Source organism: Mercenaria mercenaria, chromosome 9, assembly GCF_021730395.1.
Source record: "Mercenaria mercenaria strain notata chromosome 9, MADL_Memer_1, whole genome shotgun sequence".
Classification (NCBI taxonomy): Eukaryota; Metazoa; Mollusca; class Bivalvia; order Venerida; family Veneridae; genus Mercenaria; species Mercenaria mercenaria.
The window spans coordinates 27,645,580-27,660,606 of NC_069369.1; the positions used below are offsets into that span (position 1 = coordinate 27,645,580).

The 15,027-nt window shown below is 36.8% G+C and overlaps 1 protein-coding gene across 2 annotated transcripts in view; it reads right to left on the reverse strand.

Moving 5' to 3' along the window:
• The window catches only part of LOC123547847 (eukaryotic translation initiation factor 5B-like), a 63,725-nt gene extending 49,069 nt beyond the window's left edge, over positions 1-14,656 (reverse strand). For both annotated transcript variants that reach the window (XM_053551090.1, XM_053551089.1), the window contains exons 1-3: positions 14,576-14,656; positions 1,555-1,657; positions 166-322 (exon numbers count right to left, since the gene is read on the reverse strand). In XM_053551090.1, coding sequence (XP_053407065.1) covers positions 166-322; positions 1,555-1,644 — 247 coding nt within the window. In that variant the 5' untranslated portion in view covers positions 1,645-1,657; positions 14,576-14,656. The remainder of the gene's footprint in view (positions 1-165; positions 323-1,554; positions 1,658-14,575) is intronic.
• Positions 14,657-15,027: the final 371 nt, after the last annotated feature.

Genomic DNA, 15,027 nt, shown 5'->3' on the forward strand with positions numbered 1-15,027 from the left:
CGGATGCGCAGGCTGGTTTGGATCAATGCTGGTCACTAAGCCACTATGTTGGTTTTCTCATGGCATGGCTCAAATTATGCACCTAATTAGAATATAAGTTCAGACTTATCTATATCTGATTTTACAGTGAATTACAACTTTATTTATATGTATCATAATACACACCTGTTAGAAAGTAAAGGAATTTGTTCTTGACAATGCCTACATCTGTTGTGTTGACAAATCTCAGTGCTTTTGATGATGCCAAATGTCCAACACACAAATCTGCTGCACTGGCTGTGAGTAACACTGTTTCCTCCCCCGTCTCCGACAATCTCTCCAACTGTTGAAGATAACATTACATATTACTTATATAGATCTTTAACGCTGTTTTGTCTGGGTTTTTGTAGGGTTAAAGTCACACTGGTAGTTTGGACCACCTACCTTTAAGCCCTGAATGGTAGTGGAAGACCACAAATTTCCAAAAATCAGACGTATGGTCTCCTTAACCTTTAGCCTGCTAGCAGCAAGAGATTCTGCCTTTGCGGCCAGTGCAGGCCAAGATCCGTACAGGCTGATCTTGGTCTGCACTGTTTGCTATCCAGTCCATAAATTTTCAGTGAACACCCCTTTGAATAATAAGTGGTACTGCCCGAACTGAATGATGAACCAGTCCATTTTAGAAATTTAGCAGGGTAAAGGTTAAATGCCAATCTGAGTAAGTGGCAAGTGATTTGACGTCAGCAGTCTGAAGCACTTGCCAATGGAGACCCCCAAAATGAAATAAATGTATGAAATAAACCTGCAGTTATGCTTGTTATTTAACTAATTAATCTTAACATAGGCTATAGAACAACTCTCTGTGTCAGACCCTTGTTACTAATGGATGCAGAATGGAGACTGTTCTCAATTCCAGTGCAAACTATAAACACTGTCCCAAAAAGGTAGTACCGGTAAGTCACTAATGTATCACAGTTTATGCCTAGGCAAGTTGCAAACATTCAGACTATATTTAAACATGTTTTAGAAATTACAAATCAATAAGGACACAAAAAACAACAAGAGCACCACCTGCTGGTGCCATCCCAATCATTTTAGGGGTGGGGTTGGGGGTCACAAGGCTCTCTCCCTGGAAAAGTTTGAAATACAGGTATGAAATGGTGGCCTCTGTGCATTTTATGGTCAAAATTTTGAGGTACTGGAAAGGTACTCCGCTCATTTTAGGAGGGTCTGGGGGCTCTTAAGTAACTGTCAAAGCATCAAACATCTGTTACATTTTTTTTTGGCCAAGAAAAACCATCTTTCACCAATATTTGAATGCATAGTACTTTCGGTGAACGTCTTAATATTTTTCTTGGACATCTCAAGAAGTCCAGATCTGCTCAAAATTTTCTGACACTGACTGTCACCTGACTTTCATGAAAAATGACCAGCCACTGGGCAATTTCAAAATGGTAATAAAAACAATCAGTCTGAATGCCTCTGATACCAGAATATATAAGACTGGGCCAAAAAAAAATTTTTTTTCATACAGTTCAAAGATTTGTTTGCATTAGATATGTACAGTCAACATACCAGAGACTGTATTTCACACTTTAGCACTACTTTCAGAGCTGTCTGAAACTCATCACTGTCCCATTCCTCTCCATACATATGTTCTGCCATCTTTGTAAACAATCTGAAATAAAGGAAAACATTTTTAAAGGAGATATAAATTACATGATTTTTACAGGGAACCTATTCACCACAAGGAGTTTGAACATAAAACAAGGAAGCTATCTGCAGGAGTTACATCTTACATGATTTCATGAAAATGGACTAAAAACATTTTTTATGAAGTAATTATGTGTATTTGTATACAGGGCTTAAGCTAGGCTTAGATTTTAGGGAGGTCACTTCTCCCTTAGCTAAGATTAGGGAGAAGTGGAGAGATTTTAGGGAGACACAAAGAGATATTGGAACCACAACAAGCCAGACAAAAATGAATCTGAATATACAGATCTAAATATACTTTAACTGTTTTTATATAATTTCCTGTCTTTGTTCTGGCGGTGGCATAAAAATGTTGTCCCAACAGCTGATGCAGGTGTCAAAAATGTGTGTGAATTTCAGTCTGTTATTTTTATCACAGCAAGTGTGTTTTATAGTGTTTTATAAAATACAAGTAAAATTAAGTGGATTTAATGAAATTATTTGAGATAAGGTACTTTTTGAAGCACAAAAGAGGATACAATGTGTACGTTAAAACTTAAATTAATGTCAATCCATCCTGCTTAGTTTAACAACACAAAGCAACATAACCTCCTTCACACTTCTCTGGAAAGTTTTACATGTATTGAAGTAGGCAGTGCTTAAATTATGCCATGTATATGAGTCAAATTGAAAAGCTTGCAAACTGTCAATAGGCTGATAATGGATAATGATAAAAATTCGGGCAACTTGAATTTCGCTTTAAAACAAAGTAGGGAGCTCCTGAGCGACTATTTCGCTCAAGGCGCCACCTAGCTCAAGCCCTGGTATATCCATCTAACCTCACAAATTTATGTATTAAGTGGTTACCAGTGATCATCCACAACTGAAATAATTATTTTAAGGAAGTGGCTAGGAGTCCGGTAACTGGACCTCTAGACCAGGAGTCTAGAGGTCTAGTAATTAATATAAATGTACTGATGTATTACCAGCGTATAAGGTAATTGCTGGTAAAAGTTGCGGTAAGTTGTAATAAAGTTGCCGTTATTACATGTTTTTTGTAAATATTGTAATTACAATTACTGGGGCAGCAAATTCAGTTGTCTGTATTGCCCAGGTTGTCCCCAAGCTTGTGCGGACAAGTGAAATTTGACCAGAATGTACTATTTAACTGTCATACGGACAAGTTCAAAATATCGGTTGACAACAAGAGCTGTCAGTGGACAGCGCGCGCTCGACTATTCTCTGTGCTTGATAGTATAATATAAGCTATGAGTAAAACTTTAACATTACAATAAGCATATTCTAAGTCGAAAAGGGGCCATAATTCAGTCAAAATGCTTGATAGAGTTGCCTCCTCCTTTTTACAGACTGGGGTCATGACTGTAAGCAAGTATCCAAAATATGAAAGCAATATCTCAATGGACTTTGAAAATATTTGGGGTGGTACGAAAACTTTAACATTATTCAAAGTCGAAAAGGGGCCATAATTCAGTCAAAATGCTTGATAAGAGTTGCCTCCCCTTTTTACAGACTGGGGTCATGATGATAAACAAGTATGCAAAATATGAAAGCAGTATCTCAATGGACTTTGAAAATACTTGTGGTGGTACGCAAACTTTTAACATTTGTGTGACGTTAATGCTCACGCCGACGCCGGGGCGAGTAGGATAGCTCCCCTATCAGTCAGGCCGGTGTAATTGTTTAAAGTAACTGAAGTTTATAACCCATCTGAGTTACTGTTTATACTTACATAACTTGTTTCAGTTATCATAAAATATTACAAAGGCTTCCTGTGCCAATTCCTCATTGTGAATGAGACTAATGCAATTATTTCCTGAATCGTTGAACTTTTATTTTTCCAGCTATGCAGTAGTAAAATGTTTTACGCAAGGCTGATAAAGTTTTACGCAGAAGTTTTAAAGCTATAAAACTCTTAACATCGCATTATGCTTATCAGGTCATGATCAGACAAAAAGAGAATTTTATTAACCACAGTTTGCTACTAATTACACTTCAAAGGTCACTTTGTGAGAACAGCAAAAAGACTTTTTTTGAATAACTTACCTGAGTTAACTATATTTTTATAACTAATACAGGTTATAAAATGCTTGAAAAAGTAACTGAAATAGGTTACATAACTTAAAATAGTTACACCCTTGACTGCCTATTCTTCGAAAAGTCGAGCTAAAAATGGACAAGCAAGTCAAAATCAGATTTCGCCAACCCTGCAAATTAGCTCTCACTCAGGTTCCAGGCATATGGAATATAAAATTTTACCAGCAATTTCCACTAGTCACTGTTATTTATTTACACAAGCAGTAAAAGGAATTCAAAAATTCATGAGCACAATCCGTTTCTTTTTTTTAAAAATCAGGTTTATTATTTTAATTCATCAGTGCTGCGAAAAACGAGAATTTGATAAAAGCTTCCGATTATGTAGTAAACAAATTGTTATTTATTACGGTATCTATTGAATTTAGTCTGGTATTTTTCCCCGTGATTAAAGAATAGTAGAGCGGGGTCGGGCATTTCCGACTGGCGTGTCTGAGCCGAACATTCTTACATGACGTCATAACTTTTGTCAGCGACATTGCACAAAGTTCTAAACCGGCCAAAACAATTAAAATTGGAAGCCTCACTCGGTTTCTACATATTGATTTTACACACACGTTACAGTGACGCTTAAACTTCGACCCAGTAAGTATACCAGACACTGTTAATAAAAATTACTTAAAATGATAAGGTTGCGAACATCACGAGTTAAGGTTTTGTGTCTAAAGCATTTCTGTTTGTGGCTTTTATAAGTAGATAAACACATTTGTATACATTTTACTATGTTTTCACGGCTGTTGGAGATCAATGGACCACTTCAAATGACGTAATTTGTGTGTTCGGAAATATACTAATGAATTTTCACAGAGCGTCTTTTTCCGAACACAGTTTGTATTGTATTTAGTACTAGACCGAACGTTATGTTAACTGTCTTATAAAGTACATAGATCTATGTATGTCCAGTTGGCTGAAAAGTTACCCATACTTATCAAACTTACACACATTTATTTCGGCAAAAACATAATATTTTCTCAAAAATTAGACCCCCAAAAATGCACCAGATGCCACCATTTTAAATTTTCCAGGGGAGAGCCCTCTCCAGGGGGTATCCCCTCCCTTAATATTTAAACAAAAAAAATGCACCAGAGGCCACCATTTCATACCTGCATCAGAATTTCTAGGAAAGAGATCTCGAGCTCCCTGATGCCCAATAATAAGGTGGTTACCCTCTCCAGTATCTCACAATTTAGATAAAAAAGGCACCAGAGGCGGCCATTCCAATTACCTGTATTGTAAAAAAACCTCCAGGGCGTGAACCCCTGGCCCCCTAAAATGACAAGAATAACCCTCCAGTACCTTAAAATTTAGTCCCAAACACGCACCAGAGGCAACCATTTCATACCTGACCCCTTCCCCCACCCTACTCCCTCAAGAACCTCAAAATTTACACCAGAAAATGCACCAGAGGCCACCTGTATTTCAAAACTTTGCAGGGGAGAACCCCCTGACCCCCTAAACTGACAGGAATATGCCCCCAAGTACCTCAAACCTAATACCAAAAATGCACAAGAGACCCTCATTTCATATCCGTATAATAATCCTTAGGGAGACCCCCCTGACATCCCCTCCCCAACAGTGGCTGACCTATTTCATCTTTGCGCTATGCACCTCCCCAATGACACCTTCGTTCTAAACTTCTGCTCTTCCACCCCCCCCCCCTCCCCCCCACCCACTAACCTCCCCCCACCCCAATGAAATATTTCTTGATCCGGCCTAGGGTCAAGGTATGTTAAGATCTGTTAAGATGAAAAACATGCTTCATGTACAAACATAAATAGGAAAAACGTAACTTGTGACCAATCAATGCAAGTATTGCACACTTGCTTGTTTTATCGCATTAGCCCGCCGACTCGCACACATGCATAATGCACCTTGACTCATTTAAAGCAAAATGAATAAATTAATGTCTCTAGATGTACAACAATTATATTAAAATTGAAATTTGAGTAAAATACCTTTCTCCAGGAACTAACAGAATAGGCCCTAAAACCGTTCTTAACAGAAAAGGAAATCTTGACTGGCACAACACAAATTGCTGCTAACTAAATGGAAGAGGAAGACGCTGCTTTGTTTCCGTTTGGGGGTCTTTAATATTGAATGAAATCATTCGCATTAGTTCTAATTAAGTCTAAAAATAATCAAATGAAACGTCAAAATAAAATAGATCTAGCTAATTGCTGTCAATGTTTTGAAAATAAAACGTTTTGTTGTCTAATTTCACCTTTTTTAAAAAGTACACTCATGTTCGGAAATAGACCTTTAGTCTGTTCGGCTGACACTCCATGTTCGGAAATAGACATGAGCGGTCACCTTCTTTAAGTACATGTTTTCATAGTTATATAACGGTTACAATACAAGTAAGGAGTATATTTCCGTACGTTAGATAAAGGTGAGCTATAAATAACTGCCTAGTTCGGCAATACCCTCTGTCATTCATCACTATGGAGAATCATGCTTAAGTGTTCGGAAATGCCCGACCCCGCTCTAAATACTTCTATTTCCTGTCACTTACAATGTATTTAAAACGACAAAATAAATACAAGAACAAACTTGAAATCATCTCCTGTTTTTAAAGATAAAATATAGTCAGGGCAGCATGCCCATTCACGCACTGCAGTACATGAATCACGCACAAAATATCAAATGTACGCATAAAAATCACTTGTTAGGGGTACATGCACGCAGAGATTCGGAACACCTGTTCAGCTGCCAAATCGCTGTTTAAAATTTCATCGCGCACTTGCCAATTGTTTGGTATGGTCTAAAACGCAGACCCGGTCCACAGACGTGATAAATTTGTTTCCATCACCGAATTCTCAGTTAATTGTCAGCTGTATAGAGGGGTTTGGTAAATGTTTTAGTCGGACCTCACACGGGTCGTGTGCAAAAAAAGAATGGATACGAAATGCAAAAAGGCATTTTAGCTTTAATAAACTCAGCAAAAGGTTAACAGTATTTTATTTTTCGATATTTAACTGCAATTTTGATACACGTCTGTAATAGTTTGGGCATTTATTATTGATCGGCGATTTTTACCAGTCTTCAGTTGACTGTATGTTATTTCGGACGAATCGTGTTCCGTTCACGAAATTGGGAATAAAACTTATTTATATTTAGTATAATATAGGGAGGGGTCTTTTGATTCAGAATTTCCTATCTTAACTTTGGAAAATATTTTAAATTTTCTAAAATTCTCTCATCTGTCATACACCACCCACGAGAGTTCTGCATGAAAAAAAACAAAAAAAAACATGTAATATACCAGGGTTTCAGAAATCTGCAAATTTATTGGTAGCCCACTGGGCTACCAAAATTTTGATCTGGTAGCCCGAACATTTAAGTTTATTTGGAAATGGTCATTTCGATTAATTTACTATGTGCTTCTATACTACAGTGGATGGAATGATTAAATTTCATAATTTTAGCCATACGCACATCGTTATAAATTTTGTTCTCTTAAATAGCAATTATCATTACTCCTTTTTATCATTTTAAAAGATAAAATTAGATATATTTAAACTGAGAAATATTACAAGGAGCACTCCTGATAGTTAAATTATTGCAACATGGCAATGTAAAAGGAATGCAAACTTGCATATTTCTTTTTAGAGCTGTATGAATTGTGATTTATCTCAAAATTATTTAAAGTTGACATAATAATTCTGTCTGATTCTAAACATCTGTCTGGTTTAATAAACGGACTCGAACCGCGTATATAACGTCTCTAAGTTTCTTGGCACTGTATATTCACTTATCCGAAATTATGTTTGTCCAAAATTCTGTATACTTTCTGATATTTTGCTAAATCATGGTCGATTTGTTTGCATGTTAGGCAAGTTTTTAAACTGAAAAGCATAAACAGTCAGTGTAGGCACTAAACTGCCTCAAAATCAAACATCTTTCTGATCGCTCGATAAAATTTAATATTGAGGTCAGCGAAACCGAAAGTACACTTTTGGCAGGTGGCGCTAAAATGACGTAATTTTAAGACTGGTTTGCATATTGTTTTAAACAATACCGATCAGCGGCTTTGATGTTACTGGATCAGTCTAAAATCACTCGTGCACATGTTTTTGTAAACACTTGCCTGCAGGTACGATTAAACGGTTAATTGTTTGCCGATTGTGACAGTAGGTGGTAAGATAATTAAAGCCTCGGGCGTGTATCTCTTGATAAACAAGGGGATTATACACAACTACCAAAATTATATTTGAAGACTAAATTATTGATTTCCGGGCTACCCGATACGGAGTTTCAAGGTAGTCCGGCGGGCACGCTCTGATAAAAAATAAAGTAGCCCGACAGAATTTTCTGGTAGCCCCCGGGCTCCGGACATGGGATTTCTGAAACCCTGAATATACAAATTTCAGTAGTTAAATAGAAAATTTTTAGATCTGCCATGTAGTGTACCCCCAAATTTTGAAGTGTACCCCTATTTTGCAAAAGCAGGGAGTACAAGTACCCTCAACATTAACAAGAGCTGTCTGATGACAGCGCGCTCCACTATTCGAAGAATTGATTGAAGAATGGGGTCAAAATATTTCCACAGATATTCAGACAAAAGAAATAGATAGATTAGACAAACAATGTTCCTGTATTTCTTTGATTTCGATAAGTCTTGCACTAAATGGCAATGTATGAACCAATTTCAAAGTCCAAAAAGGGCCATAATTCAGTCAAAATAGTTATGTACTCTTGCCTACAGATGGAAATCATAATGATAAACAAATGTTCAAAGTTTAAAAGCCATATGTCAAATAGTTTTGACAAAACGTGGACTTGTATGAAAACAGAACCAATTTCGAAGTCCAGAAAGGGCCATAATTCAGCCAAAATAGATGACAGAGTTATATACTCTTTCCTACAGATAGAAACTATTATACTAAACAAGTGATAAAAATTTCAAAGCCATATGTCAAACACTTTACAAAAAACATGAACTGGTACGGAAAGCTTAACCAAGATTTCTAAGTCAAAAGGGGCCATAATTCAGCCAAAATCCTTGATGGAGTTATGTACTCTTGCCTATAACTGGATATGGCGATGGTAAACAGGTGTTTAAAGTTTCAAAGCTTTATCTCAAAAGACTTTGTCAAAATATGAACTGGTACGAAAAACTTAACCATGATTTCTAAGACGAAAGGGGCCATAATTCAGCCAAAATCCTTGATGGAGTTATGTGCTCTTGCCTATAACTGGACATGGTGATGGTTAACAAGTGTTGAAAGTTTCAAAGCTTTATCTCAAAAGACTTTGTCAAAATGTGGACTGGTACGAAAAACTTAACCGTGTGACGCCGACGCGGACGCTGACACCGACGCTGTGGTGAGTAGGATAGCTCTACTTATTCTTCGAATAGTCAAGCTAAAAATGAGTGGGCATGCTGCAGGGTTCTCATAGGATTTTCGAAACAGCAGCCCTGGACTCCCTTCCTGGAAAAAGTTGGAGTCCCCAGGGCCCTCGTTTGCCGATTTTTGGGGCCGAAATTCGGCCCCGTTCCCCCCTCAAAATAGTATGTTTTTTTCCCCCCAACTGTAGAAAAATTCCCCCTCGAAAAAAAAAAAAATCAAGAAAAAAATCGATACCCGATAGTCTTAGGAGCGTCTCGTAACTTAATGGACCTGATAAAGTTTTACTCAGGGGTTCCATTTGACCCGGGAACCTGGGTCCGGGAGATTTTCAAAAGACGCTCAAAGGACCCGGCATGATAATTGCCTGTGCGTCACTCGGGACCCGGAGACTTTTTCCTTTGATAATCCTTCCTCTTACCAGTCATTTCCTACAGTAAAACTATGTCCACGATAAACACGTGTATTCAAAATAAACACTCGCGGTCATGCCCTCCTGTCTTTGATCTTCTGCTGAATTCCCGCCCTTTATCCTGTGGACATGCCACGCTGATTTTTCTTTATCAGCAAATTACGTCACGGCGAGTGAACATAGGTAATGAGAATCAATGAAGTGTTAACATTAATTGATATTGAGCCTGCATACTGTCAAAAAAGGCGCCAATTATTATCATAATTAAGCAACCAGCTGATTACCGAGCATGTGAAAAGTGTCCTGCATGATTTCTTCATGCAAACTTTAAATTAGACCATTGTTTAATGATTGTACCTTAATATCAACGAGAAAATCCACAAATTTAAATGAATTTGGAAAGTAAAACAAGAGCACCGCCTTGCGGGTGCTGACGCTCATCTGATTTTTTTGTATAATAGAAATATTGTCCTACCCATGATTTTCTAAGTCTAGAAAGGGCCATCATTCTTGCAAAAAGCAGGATATAGTTATGTTTCTTGATGTACAGTGTCCACTTATGATGGTGAAAAACTGTTGCAAGTTTTAAAACAATAGCTTTGATAGTTTATGAGAAAAGTTGACTTAAACATAATATTCAAGCAAGAAAATGATTTTTCTAAGTCCAAAAGGGGCAATAATTATTGCAAAAAGCAGGATGGAGTTATGTTGCTTGCTGTACCGAGTCAGCTTATGATGGTGAACAAGAGTTGCAAGTTTTAAAGCAAAAACTTTGATGGTTTAAGAGAAAAAGTTGACCTAAACGTAAAACTTAACCAAGAAATCTGATATTTTCTAAGTCCAAAAGGGGCAATAATTCTTGCAAAAAGCAAGATGGAGTTATGTTTCTTGATGTACAGGGTCTGCTTATGATGGTGAACAAGTATTCCAAGTTTCAAAGCAATAGCTTTGATAGTTTAGGAGAAAAGTTGACCTAAACATAAAACTTAACCAAGAAATCTGATATTTTCTAAGTACAAAAGGGGCCATAAATCTTGCAAAAAGCAAGATGGAGTTATGTTTCTTGCTATACAGGGTCAGCTTATGATGGTGAACAAGTATTCCAAGTTTCAAAGCAATAGCTTTGATAGTTTAGGAGAAAAGCTGACCTAAACATAAAACTTAACCAGACAACGCCGACGCAGACGCCGACGCCGACAACCGCTCAAGTGATGACAATAACTCATCATTTTTTTTCAAAAAATCAGATGAGCTAAAAAAGATTAGAATGTCCGTTCACAATTCTAAATACACCCGATGACATACGCAATTTTTCCAAATTCACTACAAAAACTTGACTTTCAATGCAATTTTTAATGAAAAGTAGCATCATTATTTGAGGAACTATCTCTGATTTACCTTAGTGGACCAAGTTAACTGGCAAAAACAACATTTCAGACGACATTCCAAAAGTGTACCAGTATCCAGATAGTACGTTTTTGGATACAATTTTACAGTGTTTTAGAACTTTTCTGCTAACAAACAAAAATATTGAAGAAAAACCTCATCAAATTAAAATGAATTTTGATAAAAATTTATTTTCAATATGAGATTATATGACCTGAAACAGAAATTGTTATTATGATGTAACATGTTCTTGGTTGTAGTAGCTATTAGTTACCTAGTTTTACTTTATAAGAAAATATAGTCAATTGTATCGATGTGTTGGGGCAGGACTCTTGTATTTTGAAAAAGGACCCTTCAAAATTTGGACCCAAGGGTCCCGGGACTCTTGGGTTTTCAGGTCTAGTGGAACCCCTGGTTTTACTGATCCGTATAATATGCGTGTTTTTCAGTTCCCTGGATGCGTGTATGCAAAGTTACTTCCCTTTGAAAAAAAATGTCGCATAATGCACATCATACCGTAAAAAGATCACGGATGCAACAGGGGCGAAATGCGCAAAAATAGATTTGCTTTTTAAGCAGCATGCTCTCAAAAAAAAAAACTACTGTCACGGACACCGCTGTTTCATCAGGGCTAGACATGCACAATCAGGTAGATACGACGAAGGGAAGCCCTGCTCCGGCTGCTGCTGAGACAATGTCCGTGGATACTGCTAGTGCTAACGATAATGACGACATGTGAACCTCGATTGGATGTCACATAACTGATTTAATAAAAGAAAATAAAAGTTGCCTGTTTTCAATAGATTATGTTCTGTACAATACTTCAGATATATTCACATTAGTCTGATATCTGTAATACTCAGTTGACCTTAATTTAAGGGGTTATGATCAGATGTCATATCTCCAGAATGAATTCCCCCCTCCCTTGAAAACGACGCGAAATTCCCCCCTCCAAGGGCCCTGGCCCCAATCCCCCAAAATGTAGAGAGGGCCCTGGTCCCACTATGAAAAATTGGAGTCGTATATTTTTTGCCAGTCGCTAGATAAAGTCATAGCCTTCTGAAATGCTTCCTTTTGCCAAGGCTATAGTTTATAACTCTTAATACCAGCTGTTTCAATTGGTTGTTTCTTGTATCTAATATAATGGAATTACAAAAATGCCTTACTTTTATCTTCACTTTTGAATTTCAGTAGATCGTGTTTATTGCTCCCAAGAAGCAACTAATTAAAAACTCTTGCCTTATAAAATTACATTTATGTAACTGTATTCATGGTAAAAGATGAAGGAATAACATTTCAAAACAAAGTCTATTTTATTCAAGTGAAAAACCACACTCATTGTCATAGTCAAGTCATCAATGACATTAACTACATGTAGATTGCCATAAGTCATTGTTTTTACTATAGCAGTAAACGAATTCAGCATATATAAGCACAAATCAAGTCTTAGATACTAAAGAGAAATGTAAGTTTTTGATCCCGAGAAAAAAACACTTTTAAGATTTTAAAGTTCTTAAAATATTATTATAAATATTAGTATGCACATACGGCTAATTATTACTGATAATTTATCAAATTCGCGATCATGTTTCTCAAGGGATTAAAGGATTATCCTTCTATTTCCAGTCACCTGCTGTGATTAACATCACAATGTCCAGTTACTGTCCTGCAAACACCGCTACTTTCAGTCATCATTTAATCCAATTACACTCGAAACCCGTTATAATGCTACTCGATATACCGCGGTCCTCGTTATAACGCGGTAGACTCTTGGACCCGGAATTTTCGAGGGTAAAAAAAACGAGTCCGCGGATGTTATTTAATTTGATCATAACCAGCGTTAAAACTACATGTACCTTTGTACATTAACACCTTTGCCATGACAACTGTGACAAAAACCAATAATAGTCTGCTAGCTTACTTGTTTGCGTATCGCCTTTGTTAAAGTTTGAATACATGTAGACATGTGACAATTAGGCAATCAGTACCGTGTCAAAATTAGATTGTTTGCATAACAAGCGTGTAAGCGGTCAGTCAACTATCAAACCGTTAAGTTTGCACCAATTAAGCGGATGACATGAACACTTGAGTGAATAAAAATCAAACAACAGGCCCAGTTTTGTAATAAAATGCAGCCGTTTTTCGTAATCATCACACTCAGTTCATCGGAATTAACGAAGATTCGACGCACTGAAAGCCACATTGAGAATGTTCTCCCTTTTTAATATCGTATATTAACGACGGTAATTTAACAATTTTCTATCTTATTTATCAATTTTCTTCATGTATTCAAAATTAAATTTTTTAAGACTGTCCGCGTTCTTTTAGTTACATAAACCCCCAGTGCAATTGCATTGCATATGTAATTCTCATGACCGCGCACTCCTCACACAGCGTTATATATGTTTACTTCCGGGATACACAATTCCAACTTTCTTTTAGAATCACGACAAAATGAGAAGATGACACAGCGTTATAATTCTTTTAATGTATTTTTCAGTAACATAGGTAAATATATGTCCCGTTTATACGATTCTTATTTCTTATTTACATAAAACAGCATCCAAAATACGTCTAAAACATTACCGGTGGGTGGGGTATTGCATATACCGCTGATACGATCAACCCGCGTTATAAATTTAACCCCGCTAGATCCGCGGGTCTCTAACCTTGGACCCCGACGACAGCGTTATAACGGGGTCCCAGTGTATCTAAATTTGTGGCAAATGCAAAAAGCATAAGTGAGCCAAGTGTTATGAAAATAAATTGGTAAACAAACTTAGCATATAAATCAAAGGCATGTTTGTCGCGCCTTGATTAAATCTATTACGTAAACAATACTACTTTAATCGTCCATGCGGCTATTGGAAAACAATGATTTCCAATTGGGCGAGAGCGCAAAGCTGCCACCGCAAAGTTCGCCTTCGATATCCAAAAAGTATGCATACAAATACGCAGAATTATCTATCTATCTTTCTTTTTGTATGTATAATAGCATTTCCGAGAACCCTGTAGGGTCTTCCCTTCACGACTGTTCTCATAGGTCAAATAATTGTACTCAAAGAATTGAATATCGTTATATTTTTTTTGACTGGTCAATATCCCCCAGGTAGACAACATGAAATATCAGAATGTAAGAGTCTACCTGAGGTCTCATTATTTAGACTAACTGTTCTCAGTATTCATATTGATTGCCACACCTCTTGACAGTCCTGTAGGAGGAGATTGCCGGACCTCTAGACAGCCCTGCATGGGTTGTCTAGAGGTCGGAATACCTGACTCCTAGCCACTGCCTTATTTTTTGGACATTTGTGATCAATTTTGTTGAAAGTCAGAATTTTAAGACTGGGTTCCAGCCTGGATTTTCCTACAAGCTCTCAGGCATTAGACCTAAAGCATATTCTTGTGTCACATTGTCTACAAAGACTGTTACTTTTATATATCACAAATGTATCACACATGGATCGGCACCATTTGTTTTAGCAAACAGATAAATAGATTTAACGGCCTGTTTGCAGAGCAACAAAAGCGAATATTAGACAGGATGTTTCTCAACAATGCAAAATTAATTTTCATCGGAATATTACGCAGTGCAAAACATTTATGTAGTTTTTTTACAATATGATGGGATTTACTCGTCATTTACCGCAATCTAAGCAAGAATCAACGAATTCTGTATTCAAAAATTGACGAAAATGTTCGCCATTTTTGCGCTTGGAGTATGAAGAGCGTGCAAGGGAGGCAATGCAAGAAATTAATGATTTACCCAAATCCGCGTAAAATACCAGTTGGTCATTTTTTTTTTTTACATGTAATCATGTTGGATAAATATTTGCACAGCAGGAGTCCCAACTAGACCATGAAGATGTGTGCAGTGGAGTTGAAAGAATTAATTTTCCTTCTGTGTATGTACATTAATAATATCACCTAAAAATAAATTAATTATTGTTAATATTATCATTATTATCTACTAGAATCTGCTACTACTACTACTACAGTACTACTACTATTACTATTACTATTATTATTATTATTATTATTATTATTATTGTTAATCGCCCTCTAATCAGCTACTGTTACATAACCGCTGATAAGCAG